Source organism: Lissotriton vulgaris, chromosome 1_1, assembly GCF_964263255.1.
Source record: "Lissotriton vulgaris chromosome 1_1, aLisVul1.2, whole genome shotgun sequence".
Lineage (NCBI taxonomy): Eukaryota > Metazoa > Chordata > Amphibia > Caudata > Salamandridae > Lissotriton > Lissotriton vulgaris.
Genome location: NC_141685.1, coordinates 1,258,024,401 through 1,258,044,827, shown reverse-complemented (window position 1 = coordinate 1,258,044,827; position 20,427 = coordinate 1,258,024,401). Strand labels below are relative to the sequence as shown.

General features: G+C 45.4%; 1 protein-coding gene across 1 annotated transcript in view; it reads right to left on the bottom strand.

Moving 5' to 3' along the window:
- Positions 1-20,427, bottom strand: part of NCKAP1L (NCK associated protein 1 like) — a 1,717,783-nt gene that overhangs the window by 719,208 nt on the left and 978,148 nt on the right. Inside the window, exon 23 of the mRNA XM_086964598.1 lies at positions 4,377-4,474. Coding sequence (XP_086820724.1) covers positions 4,377-4,474 — 98 coding nt within the window. The remainder of the gene's footprint in view (positions 1-4,376; positions 4,475-20,427) is intronic.

Genomic DNA, 20,427 nt, shown 5'->3' with positions numbered 1-20,427 from the left:
TAACAACAGTTCGCAAGTTCGCGCTATATAACACTCCGTAAAAAAAACAGTTAAGAGATAAATAAACAGGCGGGGTTGTGGCCTGCAGGCTAAGATGATGGACGCACTTTGAGAGAGCTGTGCATTCACCCCAAAATATCATAGAACAACGATCTTTACACTCGACAGAATTACAGAGGGAAGACTAGACTGAAAAAGAAATATCTTTCTCTGAACGGACATGTAATCGGAGCCCCCTGATAGGCCTGAACAAGGAAGAAGACCACAGCATAGCAGTTGGAGCTTAGGTTGGCCATCTAGTGTCAAAACAGGGGCACAAATCAGCCTAACTGGAGGGGTGGATGGCAAGAGAGGGCGGCAGCGCCATTGGTGGCATCCTCTTCCTGCAAATCAAAGCAGTCCTCATCTAATCAACACTGCAAGGAGAGCCTGCAGGTGAAGGCAGGTGTGGTTGCACAAACACACAAAAGAAGCCTGAAAGAACGACTTGGCCGAATGGGCATGTATTGGCACTTGCCCCCCTCCAATTGCTCTGAGGGCCCTAGAGGGCAAAATGGCCTTCTTCTAGCAGTGCCTTAGTGGAAGGAAGAAGCCGAATTAACATCCTCTGGAAATGCATGAAGGAAGGGTCCTTAGGGCTGGGCTATGCCAGGGTAGACTCCCCCTGTGACCAGCGGGGGAGGAGGCTATATCATGCTGGTCCCGAAAGAACTGAAAGGGCCAGAAGAGAGGCTGCTCTGTGATTCACGCAGGACAACCATGGGAAAAAGGGGCCAAACTGAGGAAAGTGAACACCAGCCCAAATATCTGTTTGAGCCTGCTTTGGGTCTGTCAGCCTCTGGAATTGAGGAAAGAGAGACTGACTATCCAGAAGACTATGACGCTTGTGGCTCCAGAAAGTGATGCAACAATAAATCAAAGTGCAGTGCTGTAGGGACTGAGGAGCCAGGAGAAGCCCTACAGGTGAGGTCAATGGGACTAAGAAATGTATTATATTGGTGGTGGGCACATTAGACAAGAGGCCTAATTCCCCACTCCCACACTTTGTAGAATGTAGAAAAACTCATATATTTAGACCTTTTCTTCTCAGTTATTTCAAATATCAGAATAATAATGATAATGTTTTGATCACTATTGGGGATCCTTTTCGGTGTTCCAGATGGATCTTAGTGAACATCCTGAAACGTGCTCTCTTCAGTAATATGAGTAGTCAATCATATAGAGCAGGAAGACCAGTATACATGTGAATCTAAAAAGAAGGAAGGGGATGGAGCCTGCCTTGATGGTGGCTTTTTGAGGTAGCCTCAACTCTACTCCCTAGTTGAGGCTGCCGTTAACATCGGAGGCTTATGTATACCTGGTGCCCAGTGTTCTCTAGTGGCAAGAGCGGATGTTGACGGTTTAAGACACAAAACATCTTGCCCTACCCCCAGCAGCAACAAAGGCTATAGGGATGATGCTGATGCAGCCCTGAGTGATGGCAGTACCTGGTGTTTGTTCTCTGATTGGAGGGGTTCTGGAAGGTCCCCCAATGAACTGGCACTTTGGTGTTTCAGCCATGACTTATGCCGTGTAACAACACATGGAGATAGAGGAGTGGCCCCGGAGGAGAGTGGGTATTTTCTGTTCCAACAAGGCCATTTGTACATCCTCCTTGGCGTGACGGACAATAGAGTAGGCTTACCAGAGAAAGAGGTCACTGTGGACATGAGCGAGGGGTGGAGCAGTGCGACTGGATGTTGCTGATATCGCCACAGAATGAAGAGGGCACCATATGAGCTTAAGCGACTGAGTCCCAAAGATAAAAATGAAGTTTTTGCTCCAAAAGCAACAACCTCCAAAGGTGAATGTGATGAAGAACCAGGCGGACCTGCAAATGACAACATGATGTTGCACAGAGTGTATCCAGGATAAAGAAACTGCTCTTAGAATGACAGCAATCTTCCCACGCATTGAAAGGAATATGACACCCTTAGAATGTGTTATGTGTCTCCATGCCAGCACATAACCACAAATGGGTTGTATTCCTCGAGCATGTGAAAGAGGAGGAAATGCAAATAGTGCTTCAAGCTCTACAGCCTTATTGATTGGTACATCTGGTGTCTAAGGTACAAGTACTTGAAAATGAGGCAAAGGAGTCCTTAGAATCTTTGTGATGCCACAGCAGGCTTATTCCGAGGTTTTAATGGGCATAATACAAATAATTGAGCAAAGACGTTTTTGAAATGGCTCTCAATAAAGAACCTGTCGACCAAGGAGTCAGGTGCTGGGACAATGTTGGTGGAACTGCTGGAACCGAGGGCAACTCAACAGTGATTCAACTGCCACGTTAAGGGATAAAGGGGCATATTATCTAGGAAGTGGCGGTGAGAGGCGTTAGCCTCCTTTTGCTTTACACCTCTCATTGCCACTTCGGAAGCGCCAGGCTGCACCATATTACCAAGAATATGGTGCAGCCTGGCGTTTCACCCAGGTATGGCTCTAAGTCTCATGACTTAACGCCAACGCATGCACCCTTGCACCAGAGTGCAAGGGTGTCTGCGAGCTGGGAGGTTTGTTTATGTACAGGAAGGTGTCCCTTCCTGTATATCCACAAACCCAAAATGCCATTTTGTAACCTACATGTGTGCTGCTTCTTGCAGCACAAATGTATTTGCAAAATGTCATAAAAGAAAGGTTAGTTTATGTACAGCAAGGGACAACTTCCTGTACATAAACAAACCTTGGCATTTTGCTTTTTCCATGTGTGCTGCACAAGGCAGCACACATGGAAAAAGCAAAAACAAGGAGAAATAAAGCAATTCTCCTCGTTTCTCCACCTTAAGATCAGGATTTTTCTGTGCTTAAGTTTGGCGCTGCCACCTATTATCGCATCTCTTGGCAGCCTCAAAGTGAATGGGTGTTGCGGTGGAACGCCCACCTCAACACCCACTACATGCCCCTTTCAAACTAATTTTAGTGTGAAAGGTGCACTATTACCAAGGCAGAGTTAAGCCACTTCACGTGGCTTTTAGCCACGTTATGTGGTTTAACTCTGCCTTGGTAAAAGGGCGCTGACCCTATCGCCTCCACAAAGTCACAAAAAGTGATGTTGTGTTGGCAATTGGGGCTTGGTAATATGCCCCCTAGAATTCCTGTATTTCCGGACCGTAGCAGATTTATGCAGCAAACAAGACAAGCTACAGGTCGTTAAATGGAGAATGCAGCACACCTAGCAAGAGGAAAAAAACAGGGAGAAATGAAAACATTTCTCCTTGTTGCGCGTCCCTACACCTCCCCTGGGGAGGTGTAGCATTCTGATGCATTTCCAGGTTTACAATTTCTCGTAAATCTGGAAATGCGGCAGAAGCCATGGGTGTTGCATGGGAACATCCACAGCAACACCCATAGAACGCTCCTTTCACGCAAAGTGTTGCATGTAAAGGGGCCATATTTACAAGGTCACGAAAATCCACACATGATGGCTTTATTTGTCCTTGTAAATGTGGGACAGCAGGTTGCACTGGCAGCGCAAGGGGCTTGTAAATAAGCTTCTTAGTACCCAATATTCCACCCTCAAGAAACTCTTGCAGTCTAACCTTTGATGCTGCTAAGCTGTCCCCACAACGTTACAGATTGGGAAAACAGTGTGATAACAATAAAGGAACCCTCAATCAATCACAATAAGTGAGGACTTGCGGATTCTCACTTAGAAACTACAATATGGTTTTAGCCAAAAATATTATAGTAAGCAGAGATTACATAAAAAGCATGCTATGAAGAACTGGGGCAAAAGTCATGAAACTGCTGTAAAAGAGGGGAGGTGAATGCGTCAGCAAATGTGGCTTGCTTTCCTCTCCTTAAAATAATTTGTGGAGCAATGTGTACATGTTTAAAATAAAACAGCTCAAATTATGGATAGACCTTCCATTTGGTCGATTGTTCATTATTTAAGGCTCAGTCAGGTGTTGCTGCTTAGCCAAAATTCGGTTGGAGGAGTAAGATAGGTGAACAATGTCTGGAACCTCAAACCTGTTCCAAAACAAAAGAGGAAAGGAGAGCGGAGGGGAGAGGAGAGGACGGGAAGGGAAGGGAGGATAGGAGAAGGGAGGGGAGGAGACAGGTGAGCAGGGTAACACAGAGGAGAGCAGAAGAGAGCCAGGCTTTAGCTCGTCTTGTTTATTAATGTTTTGTGTGGGTGTCTCCTCTGTCTTCATTTACATTCCTTGGAAACTACGTTCTTCCTGGAGCGTGGCAGAAAAGAAAGAGTCCACTGAACATCCATCATACTTGCACTTCAGCTGTAGTCTTCTGCATGGAGAATTTGAGTAGCATCACCCTTCTCTCCCATATATGCCCACATCTGGCATCCCATGTCTTTTCGGCCAGGTCCATACCTTTATTTCTGTGATCTGCGAAGTCACGTGCCACATGAGATTTTCACTCAAGAACTTCATTCCATATGGACCAATCAGCTCAGCCAGTGCTCTCATTTCTGTGGGGAAAAGGAGGAGAGTGGTTGGTAAAGACACACAGGTGTGGGGACCAGCCAGAGACTTACCCAAATCATCCCTCCCCCAAATGGGGATTCCCTTAAGGGAGACAGAGACTCGCAGAGACCATCACTACATTAGAGAATATACTATTCTCAGGCCATATTTATTACAATCAACATAAACACAACATTTATATCAACAGAATTATTCAAATATCCAAACTTTCACATGACATTTACAATATTCACATCAAGAATCTTTTGATTAGAGGAACTAATACATATCATCTCCTAGCAACAGATCCTCAAAATGAGGCATGGCTGGCCACTTCTCAGGCATCATGGCATTGACTATTCTAAATGAGTCGGGACCGTGATCCCCATTTTGCAAAATGCATGTCACAAGGAGAACTCACCTGCACCCTCAAAATAGAGGGAGCATGGGCCAGCATGAAAAACTGGACCCCGACATACCATGCCAGAGCCAACCCAAGAAGGGATACCCCTGGCACCCATTAGGATGGTCCTGGGCAAAAGGGCAATACCTTGGGCCCCTGGCACAGACGCCACCCCCCGACATACTCCGGAGGCCATGTAATGGAGTACCGTGAGTTTTAAGCCAAAGGCTTCCTAATTCAGAATTCGCCTGCACTTCAATTACTGATGCCAAGGTTGTCCACCTGTTTTGTGACCAAATATGACATCTTCCCTTCCAAGGGCCTGGCTGGTTACCCAACCGGAAAGGACTCCCCCACCCCCCCAAAGACAGGTGTATCAGTATTGAGATAAAGAAATTGATTTTGGAAAAGGGGGTGGTGATGGACAGAGTTTCTGAATGATGCAGAATTGGGTAGGAGTATTCTGCATCATTCAGAAACTCTGTCCATCACCTTTTCCAAAATTGATTTTATCCACACTAAGTGTGGGAGGGTATACTCAGACGTGAGTCCCTAGCTCATTGCACCATCAGGATTCAAGCAAGCTGGGCCGACGACGGCTGAAATGCCAGAAACCGGTCCCCGGAAGCTTGTCTCCTTCCCAGTATAAGAATTGGCTTAGTAGTTTGGTTTGCCCTGTTCCCATCATGCACTAGGACAGGAACAGACTAATTTGCATGTAGCCAGGTTCTGAGCTGGGAAGGTGCAGTAAGCTAAGAAACGGTGATGGATCAAGCCCTGATCTCTTGACTGGGTAGGAGTATTCTGCATCATTCAGAAACTCTGCGTTCACCTTTTCCAAAATTGATTTTATCCACACTAAGTGTGGGAGGGTATAGTCAGACGTGAGTCCCTAGCTCATTGCACCATCAGGATTCAAGCAAGCCGGGCCGACGACGGCTGAAATGCCAGAAACCGGTCCCCGGAAGCTTGTCTCCTTCCCATTATCCTCACCTGGCTAATCCCACGACCCCCCAGGTGACCCCCCCTCATCCCCACCAATCATCTATCGCAGGCATCCTGCCCGTGAAAATTAAAAAACTGCTGTGCCACCATTGGTGCCACCCGGCACCGGTCCGAAACGGCCCGCACCTTGCTTGCGGGCCGGCCATCGGTTGGCATTGCCCCCTGGGACAAAACTACTATCATTTTGCCAGTGCAATACAGCACAGGGTGATGGCACTATCATTTAATGGGGAAATATCATCTTCTCGATGCATTGTGAAGTTTTGAAGAAATATGAGAAGTTAGGTGAGTGCGATCACTTTGAACTATATGTCCAGTCCTCCTTTTAAACTGCTCTTTTCAACCATCGCAAGCTCTTAATTCAATAAGATCTGGCAGCAGAGCGTGATCTTACCCGGCACCGTTTGCACAGTGACCATTGCAATGCATAACAAACTAAAGGTAAGAGCAAAATGATTTGGAAATGTGAGTTATTAAGGACTAATACCATCAATAAGGCTTAAACTGAGGATCTCGTATGATCATATTGGCTGACTACCAATCTGTTAAATTCCCCCCAAAGAAGGATCTGTCAACTGTGACCGAATAGTAAGATGAAGAAATCCATATGATCCTCCTCAAAGCATTTGTCATTAGCAGATCTATGCAGGAAAACAAATAGCAGTTCTCATTCTGGATATGTAAAATAATTGTATGTGACTGTCTCAAACGTGTGAATTGTGTCTAAAAGGATGGGTTTGGCAACCAGGTCATTTTGAAAATGACTGCAGTTCTTTCACAATGGCCAAATTCTCTTTGAGTGAGAAGGTATCCAACAAGTACGCATTAATTTCAATAGTCGAGTCTTCTTTCGCTCAAGATTGTGCTACTGCAAAAACATCAATGTCATTATGTTGAAGATTTAATAACTCATATATATTCAAGTTCCACAATTGACCAAACATTACCGCACAAGATGTGGGTTTCTAGCTGCAAGAGGAAAGTGAGGGGCCTTCACTGAAGGGTACATATGGGACCCTTTATGCTTTAAACATTCTTAATGTATTGGCGAAGGATCGATTGTATCTGTATTAAAATAAATGTATTGGTGTCAGGGATATCTAAGACAGTTTGGCCTGGTAGTTTGGTTTGCCCTGTTTCCATCATGCACTGGGACAGGAACATACTAATTTGCATGTTGCCAGGTTCTGAGCTGGGATGGTGCAGTGAGCTAAAAAACGGTGATGGATCAAGCCCTGATCTCTTGACTGGGTAGGAGTATTCTACATCATTCAGAAACTCTGTCCATCACCTTTTCCAAAATTGAGATAAAGAAATGCCATAAGATTATCCACAAAAGAATGTGGCTGCTGTCTGAGGGATGAACTTCATTCATCCTGGTGGAACAATGTGTCCCCCCTGATACACCCATGTGGGATCATTTTTAACCGTGGAGTACTAAGAAGCTGCTTCATCCAGCCATTGAGGCACCTGACCGACTAATTAAGGATTCTCGACCGGCCTGGTCTCCCCTCAAATTCTTGTGCCATAAATAAAATGCCATCAAATTCTTCACAGACCATTTGTTGCCATGGATTGACAAATGAACCTTATCCATGTGAAGAACAACACACCTAGGGGGAACCACAAGGAATTGTCTTTGGATGTATGATGTTAAGCACCTGTTTCTTGTTTAAGATGCCTGACTAATTTAATTAATCGAGACGATTCCGGCCTCCTGACTATCCCCTGATATGGGATCCCACAATGCCCAAGCCTGGAAATCTCATAGCCAATCATGACATTTCCCTACTAAAATTCTCAAATAATATGCTCCCTTCAACATTGCCAATCGTTGCAACAATATGATGAATGATGACTACAAGCGGCTGTAGCCTCTTGCCTGCAACCTTCTTGATGAACTGGCGTAGATCACCCAAGTTGTGTTTGCCTCTTGCCGCCCCAGCGAAACAGAAGACTCGCTTTTGTTGCCTGTCTGCTAAGCTGGTTCTAGGCAAGTTGACTTTGCACACCACACGAAAAAATGACCGAGGATCTGTGCACTGGCGTAACCAAATGGAAACCTCTGTATCTGCAACAGTCGCCTCTGCCAAGGTCTCTGATGGCGGCTACCGGTGACACCTCAAAACGATGAGGGTGTGAAAGGTTTTCTTCGTTTTTGGCAGTCGCCGCCGCCGAAGCCCTCCAGAGAGGTCTTTTCAGCAGTGACTGAGCATGTAAATCTAGATCACTTCATGGTACAGATAGGTACTGCTTTCCAGTAGGCTTATAGAGGAATCCAACCAAAAAAAGGCAGCTTCACTGCCCGTTCCCCCAAAGCAGCAGCAAGATCTAGGGCGCGGGCACTGCAACGAGGTCGTCGGGGGCAGCCAGGCGAGGAAAAAAACAGGTAACTGTGTGGGATGCACTTCCCATTATCCTCACCTGGCTAATCCCACGACCGCCCAGGTGACCCCCCCTCATCCCCACCAATCATCTATCGCAGGCATCCTGCCCGTGAAAATTAAAAAACTGCTGTGCCACCATTGGTGCCACCCGGCACCGGTCCGAAACGGCCCGCACCTTGCTTGCGGGCCGGCCATCGGTTGGCATTGCCCCCTGGGACAAAACTACTATCATTTTGCCAGTGCATTTCTTAGCAATACATTTTAAATGACATCTTTCAAGAAGGGTGATCTAACAGTTACGAAAAAATTACAACTCAAAAGTTCAGATTCATTATATAGTGGACACAGTCCGAGCCATCGATGGCCCTACCAACATGAACACCCTTGCTTGGGTATGCAACGCCTATTTCGTAATTGAATACAGCACAGGGTGATGGCACTATCATTTAATGGGGAAATATCATCTTCTCGATGCATTGTGAAGTTTTGAAGAAATATGAGAAGTTAGGTGAGTGCGATCACTTTGAACTATATGTCCAGTCCTCCTTTTAAACTGCTCTTTTCAAACATCACAAGCTCTTAAGTCAATAAGACCTGGCAGCAGAGCGTGATCTTACCCGGCACCGTTTGCACAGTGACCATTTCAATGCATAACAAACTAAAGGTAAGAACAAAATGATTTGGAAATGTGAGTTATTAAGGACTAATACCATCAGGAAGTCTTAAACTGAGGATCACGTATGATCATCTTGGCAGACTGCCAATCTGTTAAATTCCCCCCAAAGAAGAATCTGTCAACTGTGACCGACTAGCAAGATGAAGAAATCCATATGATCCTCCTCAAAGCCTTTGTCATTAGCAGATCCATGCAGGAAAACAAATAGCAGTTCTCATTCTGGAGATGTAAAATAATTGTATGTGACTGTCTCAAACGTGTGATTTGTGTCTAAAAGGATGGGTTTGGCAACCAGGTCATTTTGGAAATTACTAGGGTTCTTTCACAATGGCCAAATTCTCTTTGAGTGAGAAGTTATCCAACAAGTACACATTAATTTCAATAGTCGAGTCTTCGTTCGCTCAAGATTGTGCTACTGCAAAAACACCAATGTCATTATGTTGAAGATTTAATAACTCATATATATTCAAGTTCCACAGTTGACCAAACATTACCGCACAAGATGTGGCTTTCTAGCTGCAAGAGGAAAGTGAGGGGCCTTCACTGAAGGGCACATATGGGACCCTTTATGCTTTAAACATTCTTAATGTACTGGCGAAGGATCGATTATATCTGTATTAAAAACAATGTATTGGTGTCAGGTATAGCTAAGACAGTTTGGAGTACGTATCCCAGAAGCTATGTAAGACTCCTTCAAAAGGACAGTGTCTTGGCCCTACTGCTGAAAGATTTTTATTCGGAAGCACATACCATCTATTTAAATCACCAGCAGTGCTTTCCTTTACTCTTTTGTCTGTAAAATATGCACATCACTCCAGAAATCAGTCACTAAACGTTTATTAATAATTGCTGGCATGACATGGGAATTTCCCCAGTGAAAGCTAAATAAAGCCCTATTTTTTCAGCAGCATAATCTGCCCTTTTGCCCTAAGGGCCCTCTCAGGCCCAAATAGGCAAAGGCATATGGCTGCATGCCTGTCTGGGTCCTTTATGGCTATGAAACCCCTGCTGATGGTGAAGCAGTGACACCTAGCCCACCATGCTCCAGCTGGGAAATGCAGTCCTCGGTATCAGTGCGTCCAGGCTCACACTTTAATGCCATGCAATAAAAAAATAGCTGTTGCTGTAGACTTACCATGTGTGACATCGAGCTCCAACAATCATCAAAACAAATTATTGCGCATCATCAGGAATGACTTCCAATCCTGCTAAAAGGCAACAAATAAATTCAACAGCTCTTAACACCTCGGCTGCGGCTGGAATTCCGCGCTGGTGCTGTACATTCCGATCGTGGGCGTGGTCATGACGGCTCCCAGCCGTCATCAGCACACGTCCACCGTGACTCATGACGACTTGGAGCCGTCATCAGCACCGAAAGGGTTAAACTGTCAGTTCACGTTTTGTGATAAACTATTGACAATCAAGACCAAACCGAATTAGCACAGAAAGTCTGACAGATATAACAAAGGGATGGGGCTAGCAATATCAAGCCAGCCATGAGCACACCACTCTGCAACAGACACCACTCAGAGGGCCGTATGTACGAATACATTTTCCAATAGACACAGAATGGGTAAAACCCTTTGATACATCTGACCCAAAGAGTCTTCAGTATTTTATACCACTGAGTATTTTATAGACAGTATAATGGCCGGTGGTTACTCTCTTTCCAGTCTTTTGATAAAGAATGTTTGGGTTGCGTCAAACATAATCAATGACATGGCAGAATAATCGATGAAGACCTCCAACAGTTTCCTGTATATACACTTTCTCACAATTCTTTTATAGAGAAATACAATTTATGATGTATGTCTGCCTCCTCGCCGCGCAGGCAGAACCCTTCAGTTCTCAGAATTGTCCAAGGTCATGGGAGCACATTTACAAGGACGGAGTTAAAATTATCGCCGCTTTAGCGGCAGGAAACTGCTGCTAAAGTGGCGATAAAGGGCTTGATAATAGGCTCTTGAGAATTCCAATAGAAGAGACCGGCTGTCCTGTGACTGTACCGACGTGGGCGGGGTAGTTGACTAGATGCCTGATGCCAGAAACTAGCAAGGTGAATTAAATATAGTTCTGGCCCCACCAGGTCAGTCGGTGGGATCTCCGACCGGGGACTGCGGTCCCAGGGAGGGCCTCAATGAAGGGTTAATCCTACGACACAATCCAGGTCGTATACTCGATTCCTCCAATCACTGAGGTATCGGTAGCAATTATATGAGCACTTTGGTCCTGATGAATTGCCTTAGAGGCATGAAACATGTCGACCACACTTCAACTGAGGGTTGAATGAGGCTTGATTACCTTATTCGTCACGCCTCAATACCCCTCATTTTTCCTTTTAATAAAGCAGTGAGCCATGCTATTAAAGCTTTGTCTAATGGACTCTACTGACTTTTTTAAACTTCACTCACGCTCACTATTGCACTTTTTTCTAGGCCCCTCACACTCATACACCCATTGGCAAAGGAATAAAAGAACTCCGCCAAAGTGCAGCACTCAGTGCTGCCCGACGGGCATTGCACCGCCAGCCTGCCGTAGGAGCAGGAAACCAATGATGACACTGGACGATCATCGGGTGGGATGACAACAGTCGTTCAACCGTTGACTTGTGTGAGGCATCCTTAATTCCGCAAAGGGTTTATCACATTCACTTTTTTTGTCACACTCATCTAGAGAGAGGTTAGATCTAGTCACTCAGTTGACTTAATCTGGGGAACTCTGTACAATTGTTGTTGATACCTACGTCATAGGACATGTACATTGGACCCCGTTAAAAATTGTCCGCTTCTGTTCCCCCTTTTTGATATAATTCCAATAGAAGCCCATGTTCTGTTGTAAACTTGGGCTTCTATTGGAATTCTCAAGAGCCTATTATCAAGCCCATTTTTGCCGCTTTATTTGCAGTTTTCTGCGTCCTTATAAATATGCCCCCGCTTCTGTAAGTGTCTTCATTACAGAAAAGTACTGATTCCTAGCTTGCTCTGGATCAGGGACAATAACGACTTGGATACTCAAAATGTTTTACTTTATACGATCACAACACAGAACCAAGAGCTGTTATGTCAATGTTATTCCGTTCTCATTTCTAGGATACCCGATGACTTGGAGATTAAAGTAAATTAATGGAAAACGAGCCTGGAATGGGTTTTCTGAGCACTCTATATACAAGATATATTGAACTGATGCTTGATGTAATGTTGTCAATACAAAAATGTCAGTGCTACTGCAAAATCTAAGTTACACCGCTGTAATCTCAGTTTGTTCCTGAATTTTGCATCACACGAAATGTGCAACATTTTCCCCGTTTTGCAATAGTCCAGTTTGTGGTACATTTACATGCAGGAAACATGTTGAGTAGAAAATGTAATGCACTGTTTTGTCTGTGTTACATGCCCAAGATATTACTTCATTGAGGGATCATGGCTGTGGGCTCACAGATCCTGCCATCTCACAAAATCGTGCATGCTGCCCTCGTGATTCAGTCGTAAAGATCTTAAATCTCCATCTTCTTAAGTGGAACACTGAACCATAACATGAGTTCATCTATACCATGCACAGCACTAGGAGTGGGGCTGGGCAAAATGTGCTTTTCACATCGTAGTATAAAGCAGATTGTAGTACGGATCTGGGAAATTGTATGGATCTACCTCCTCCCACCACAAATGAAAAACATGGCAAGAGGCAGTAAAGGAACTACCAGTAAAACGCAAATGGTTGAGGGGATGTTTGGGAAGTTTTTGCAGTGTGTAAAGTTCATGTGGCTCTCCTTAGACCATATTTTGCAATTATGATAGAACTCCACAATCTGCACGAATCATCTGCGATATGCTCTTTTCTTTGGTTCTCCTGCTTAGTGCATTTGGGTGACATTTATAGCTCTGTTTTGATTCACAGGCAGATTGAAGCTAGCATTGGCAAACCATCTGGTCTAGACTATGGGTGCGCTATTGGCCATGGCAACTGGGTGGGAGTGAGTAACAGGGAGTGGGTGGTGGTGGGTAACGGGGGGGGGGGACATGAGCAGTAACAAGATGGTTAAAGAAATCGCCATTGGGCGGCCAAGGTTTGTTGCTTCAGATCATTTTTTTGCTTCCGTCCGTGAGAGGAAAAAAAGTGGACTGGAGGAAGGGTAGAGGAGGAAAAGGAAACAGGTATACGAGGAGGAGAAGAAAGAGACACAGGAGGGCGGGTGCAAGGGGGAGGAGAAAACATGATGGGGCAGGGACGCTAGAAGAAACAGGATGTGGCTGGTGAGGGAGAAGAAACAGGATAGGGGCAGGTGGGGAAGGTAAATAAAACACTACAGTGCGGCCAGTATTGACCACATCATAGAGTTTAAATAAAAAAAATTAACAAATAGTACTTGAACCACAGAGCAAGTGGCAGACGGGCAGCCGAGGGACACTAACCAAACTTTATAAATCTGTGCTTGGTCCAGGTATCACCGACAGAAAAGGAAGTGATGCATGGCAAGTGCTGTCCAATTGGGAGGCAGCAAAGAAGAGTGACAACGCTCCAAACAATTGGTAAGGAATGGGTGAGTACCAAGTCCAGTATAGAACACAAGAGTCTTGCACGCGAGAGCGAATGCACTAGCGCATGCTCACGCAGAAAGGACCTAAAATTGACAGATTTCACTTGACTGAAATCTCAATTCATTTTTCACCCATCTGTTGACATGAGGAATCAGGACATATGATATCTGCCGAAGCAGCCATTGCTGGACTGGTGCTCTCTCTGGCCACAATGAATGGACATCCTGCTACAAGAACTTCAAATAGTTGGGGTTGCACCCAACATATTTCCTTAGCCCGTGGAGGATATTGTGACCTTTGCAGTGAGACAGAAAACAGAAAGGTTTTTTTCATCCCTCCTTTTGAGGTATAGTCATGATAGTTAGGGTGCTTGGAAACTGATGTACTATTCTTCTGAAAATCATGTGATACAGAATTATTAACATAATGAGAGATACCTTGGTCATTAAAAAAATTGTAAATGTAGGATACATCTGGTTATTCTCAAAACCCTAGCTGCCCTGCAGCATTATATTATTAGTATTTATTATATTTGTTGAGCCAGTAAAATCTTCCTGTGGGATAAATCAGTTCCATGTATTACAGCATCTCTCATAATTCTGTCTTCTCTTTGCCCCACTCTAAATCAGCAGCGGTTCCTCCATTTGGGCAGAGGAGTGTTGCCCCCTGCTGAATGATCAGCAGAGATTAAAAATAAAATGGTAATCAAATTAATTTATTTGTACTGCTAGTCTCAGAGCGAGCCAAGATTCCAGGTGGGGCAGGGCCATTGCTGCTGTTTGCAGCAGAGGAGGGATGCCCACTCCTGTTTAAGGTGTGCATGACACTTTGGCTGGCTGTTTTGCGGTGGCCAGCCTGACGTGCACACTTTAAACCTCTCAAACCCGAGCTGTCTTAGACAGCTGGGTGGAGAAAAGGCACATGTCCCCAGTGTCTTAACCCCTTCCCTGCGGGGCATATTCCCCAGCTGTGCTGGGGGAGTGGGGGCGTGCACAGCACCCCCATGTTCATGACGAGGTCAGCTCGTCATGAGGCACAGTGCTCGTGTGCTCATGACCAGCTGAGCTCGTCATGACCACACCCGTATGTGTGGAACGCTCGCACAGCAGGGGAATTAGCCCAGCATTCGAGCATTCCAAAGGTCATGACGAGCTCAGCTCTTCATGAGCACACGAGTACCGTGGCTCATGACGAGCTGACCTCGTCATGAGTATGCAAGGTGTTAAGGAGCTTCGAGCCAGCCCGCTACAACCAATTCTAACACTTCTCTCGGGCTGCTTAGCATTATCAGCAGAATGAGAGCAGCATCTGGAGTGGGAGAGGGGAGTTGGCTAAGGCTCTGGGACTCACGCTGGGAAGGCCGAAGAAGAGAGCACCGAAGATGTATGGGTATGTAAACATTTCTTATTGTAATTTATTACTTTTTGATCAACTGACAGGCATAGTGAGAAATTTGCACTGCCTTCAGCCTCAACTTCAGAGCTCTCAATTATGGCCCATTATAAATAAAACACAGTTAACGAGCTATGATTGAGAGTTTTGGCACCTCTAATAAAGGCATTTATCACTGTGTGTGTTACTGGATTAAAACATTCACTTCCCTTTAGCACCCCTCCACTTCTAAATCTCACCACCTGACACTGCTCTCCATGACAAGCTTTTCATGCCTTTTCACTTTAATAATCTATGAAGCAAATGGCGGCTAAGGGCCTCAAAACTTCCATTCACAACACATAATTAAAAGCAATGCTTCTCCAAGAATTATTAGAATGTGCAAAACTAACAGCCCTTGGTTATTAGGGTCGAGCCTGCAAGAGCATGCGTTTGCGCACGCGTCTCGCATGTGAGACACTGTTGTATACATAACAGGGCTTGGAGCCCACCCATTGCTCGCTCTTTGTTCGTTTGTGAGCTACTTTTCTTCACAGCTTCGGGATTCATCAAGGTAGGCCTAGCATCATTTCCATTCCTCTCTGTGAAGTAAGGACCAACCACTGATTGATTCAATTTAATCAGTGCCCATCTGCTCCTCCCAACTTGATTGAGGTACTATTTTGTTCTGTTTAACTTTTAGTGGTATGCAAACAGAAGGTGTGTGACTGGCAAAAACATGCACAGCAGGACAAACATCTTTTTTTAAATCATTTTTCGCCTATGTTTTCTTTTGTTTTTGGTTGTGAGCACTGTTAATAATAATAATTATCTCATTGTAAAGAGACATTGTTTCTTTCTTATATGTAATTTCTGAAATGATTCTTTAACACATATCCATGCAGTACTTCCCAATCCACCCCACTCCAATCTGTTCCAATCCAATCCACACCACTTCACCCCACACCAATCTGTCCTACTCAATCCACTTCACCCCAGACCAATCCAATCCAGCTCACTCCAATCCAAACCACTCACCCGTCACCCCAATCCAATTCACCACACTCCAATCCTCCCACCCCACCCCACTACAATCTGCCCCATTTCAATTCGACCCACTCCAATCCAAAACAATCTGCCCCACTCCAATCCAAAACAATCTGCTCCACTCCAATCTGCCCCATTCCAATCTGCCCCACTCCAATCCAAAACAATCTGCACCACTCAATTGAAAACAATCTGTCCCACTCCAATCTGCCCCACTCCAAAAGAATCTGCCCCACTCCAACAATTCCAGTCTACGACACTCTACTCCACCTACTCTAGGACACTCCATGCCACTAACGTTTAGCTATGATGAACAGCAGCCACACTGGAGTACAACATGGCAATGTGAGAAGTTGGCCTGGTATATGATGTTCACTATTCTAGTGAGCACCTTGATTATGCACATAATCAAGGGACAGAGCTATCTCTATAGACAATATAAGCAAAACGTGTCCTGGACTAGCCTCTTTCATTTCGTATTCCCAGATATGTATTGCTATGACAAATAAGATTGTCTGTTTTTTGTTTCTCTCCTCTGTCCTTTTCCTATCCTTAGAACTGATTGTTTTTAAAGTTTTTTATTGTAAGATGTTTTTGTGGTACATTTGAACGTATTGAGTATGCACTGTTTTTAAAGTAACTTTTGTATAAAAAAACTCTTTTTTAATTATTTGAAAATAAAAGCACCAACAGTTTTTTACAAAAAACTATTTTTAGTTTGTTATTCATTCACTTCTACTATATGGGCCATAGCACAGCCACTAATTTAACCTATTCCAATTTCTGGGGCATTTATTATTTTTTCACCAAGGGATTTTCTTTCTTTTACGGCCATTAGGATGTGCCCGCCACAGTGGCAGGCGCATCCTGCATTCCTGATATTGTGGTGGGCGGTACACTTAGCACCTCCCGCCACAATGCCAGGAAGGCATGTCACGCACTTCCATGCACAACATGGCAGGCACCACGCGGTTCCTAACATGTTGTGGCTGGAACTGCAGAGGGGTACCATAGGTACCCCCCCATGTGCACCCCCCACCCCCCAGAGTCCCTGGGGCCAGCAACGGGCCCATGCAGGCAATTCCCGCATGCCTTTCTGTGGCGGCAATGCCGCCACGGAAAAGCATGTTTGCGCCCCCATAGTAATATGGCTGGCAGTGTCTAACAGACACCGCCACCATATTAAACTCTTTTCCGCCCGGTCGACTTGTCGACTGGGCGGAAAAGCGTCAGACGGTCTTTCCGTCTGCCGTGGTCCCCCGCCATAGTAATATGGCAGGGGGCAAATGGGTGGCAGGCGGGTTGTATCTTGGGCGGATCGCCACCGCCATGCGAGATCCTAATGGGCCCCTAAACCTCTACAGTCACATTCCAAGAGGACCATCATGGTGTGTCCATGCCTTCTCATGATTTTTTCTCATTTTCGATTTTTGCAACTCTCTTGGTGAGCGAGTATCGGAAAAAAACATCACCACAATCCAAATATCCGTTGAATGTGACTGCAAGACTGATCTGCTCGCACAGCACAATAGCATCTCAAGAGAGATAACTAGCTGATAATGAGTGAAGAACAGGAGAACAGTTATAAAGAATCACCCGAAAGAATGGATACAAAAATACAGTGTAAACATTCTGTAACTGTATGCAGTAACTCTGAAATATTGTTTCCTCCACATGTGCGTTACTTTGCTTATGAATCTGATTTCTTAAAGTCTGATGCGCAGCACAAACATACATTTTCACAGCGTCAAAGTTCTTGTTAATAGACTTGAGACTATTGCAATTTTTTCTTCCAATCCTTTTATATGGGGATGTTAGACAAACCGCACTTGAATCTACATAAGAAAAAAGTATGCCTTTCAAATCGTGAAACCCATGGCGAACAAAACAGAATCATATGATGGTGCAAAGATTTTAAGGAACGTATTTTATGGTTTCTCAATCTTGAGTGTAAAATTTGAGAATGCTCATCACTAGATTTTCCTCGCCCTTGCACCTATTATCATCCTTTAGTGCTGCAGCAATGCTTCTGTAGCAACAAAGAAGAAATGTAGATTTTGCTACGTCTGAAAAATTAGTCTGTGCAATTTACCAATCTGGAGTCTCTGCTTCCAAAGTAGATAAAGCATTGGATATATATGGAGTCTTATAGTTATCAAAGTAAGGGGATGTGGCCAACTGTGCATGATGGCGGCTGCAATTTTGACTTGCTCCTCCAAGTGATCGAGCATTCTTAGGTGCACGGCAGACCCATCCGCAACTGTGCAGTGGAAAGACACTCCACTGGGGCTAGGAGGACACCTCCCACCCCTTACACTGATCCCACAGTTGCTACCAGAGCTGGACAACCTCGGCCTGCAGGGGTAAGACCGGCATGGTCTTCCTAGAGGGCCTTTCTCTACAGCAGAGGAAGGCACATCAAGCTATGGGACATCTGTGACCCGCCAGCCACACTGCTGCAGGAGGAATCCTGAGCAGCTTTTGCTGGCCACAACACTTGACAGATGACTGCACTTGGACACTGGTCCACAGACACAGGCGGCTTCTGGGAAAGGAGCATAGGCTGAGCGGTGTGGGAGAGGGCCATGACCAATGGGAGAACAGGATTGGGCTTGCTACAACCTGCTGATGGGCCTGGCCCTCAGCGGACAAAAGGGGACACTTTTTGGGTGCCCACTCCCAGAGGCAGGACTACAACTCACCCACCATTCCTTACAACTGAGGTGTCCCCAGACCCTCCATCTGTGCTTTGCACTGTGAAATTGTGGGGCCCTCCGAGCTCCAACCCCGTATCACACGACAAATTGCCCTTCGTGTGCTTAACTTGTTGAAGATGGTACAATGAGGAAAACGCAGATGACAGCACCTGCCCAACAAATTAAAATAGACAAATACGTCAAAACTACAGCAAAGTCACCCGAGGGGGATTCCCTCCTAGAGGAGCCACAGAGTAGCAGATTACCCCAGAAAAAAATCTTTCATGCCATCTGTGATATTAGCACCACCATGGAGATGCAGATTTGGTCTGCTTCTTTCTCTGGCCCTATTCCGTCCGCAAAAGATTATACTACGGCCAGCTGTGCCTTAGGGGAACATGGATTTCTTTTAAATGCACGATCTATTATAAAACATAATGTTGCCTTTAAGGACTTTGTCCTAGACAGAAAATCCTCTTGGGTTTTTGTTACCGAAACCTGGGCCAAAGATTCCTCGGGCCCTGATCTGGTGGAAGCTATCCCAGAAGGCTACACACTGGTCAGGCAGGATAGAGTAGGACGGATAGGGGGAGGGTTAGGCATTCTGTTCAAGGAGGGTCTTGTATGTCACACCATCTCTTTAACTGACCCTCATGAAGCCTTTCAGGCCCTTTATTTTTCTTTAAATGGTCCTTATGTGATTCCATTTACGGGTATCCTCATTTATAGACCACCGGGGTCCAGAAAAGATTTTGCACAAAATCTGCTCGGCATTTTAGAACCATACTTCGGCTGTGAGCACCTAACGATTTTGGGGGATATGAACTTCCATTTGGAGAATTTGGAGTCCATGGAAACCCTTTCCCTCCTAGATGCCTTATCTGCTTGTGGGTTACAACAGCGAGTAAAGGGGGCTACTCATCAGGCAGGTCATACGCTTGACGGGATCTTTTCGAATGACGGGAGGCTGACCGTTAAAGACCCGTTTCCCCTCTCGTGGTCTGATCATTTTGCTGTCCCGATAGAGTTGACCATTACTCCCTTGAATAGTAAAGCAAAGGATGGGAGTAAAATGGTATCTCGGAGAAATTTTAAAAATATTTCTAATGATTCACTTGCCCTGAGAATCCCTAGTGAGGCTATTTCACGGGAGGAAGATGTAGGCAGGGCCGTATATCAACTAGAAACCGCTGTCTTAGCAGCAATAGAAGAGCTGGCCCCGGCCTCCATGCGCTATTGCGCCAGGAAAAGACCGTCGGCCCCCTGGTTTTCTGAGTCGTTAAGGCTCCTTAGGCAGGGAGTCAGGAGACAGGAATGCCTCTGGCGGACCTCCTGGGACCTTAAGGATAAAGTAGCCCATAAAACATTACTGAGGAGGTATAAGGCTGAGGTTATTAGAACCAAGCAGGAGTATTTCACAATTCGTACCACCTCCCTGTGCTCCCCGAAAGAGCTTTTTAAAATTGTGGATTCTCTTACCTCCCTGCAGATGCCTGACCCCGTTGTTGGGTCTCAACAGCTCAGCAATGACATTGCCCAATTCTTTCAATCTAAAATTGGAGATATCCACTCTGCGTTAGAGCTACAGAAGATCTCATTATCCACCCTTCCTCCTCCCTCCTCCCCCCCCATATTGGTGGCTGAGGTTTCTTCACAGGCTAGCCTGTGTAGCTTCCCTCCCCTTTCTCTATCTGATATGGAGAGGCTGCTTAGCAGGATCAAGTCGGGCTCCCCGTTAGACCCCTGCCCTCTTAAGCTCCTAAAGCAGTGTAAGGAGACTCTGCTGCCGCCACTCTTGGAGATTATGAACAAGGCCATGAGGGAAGGTGTTTTTCCAT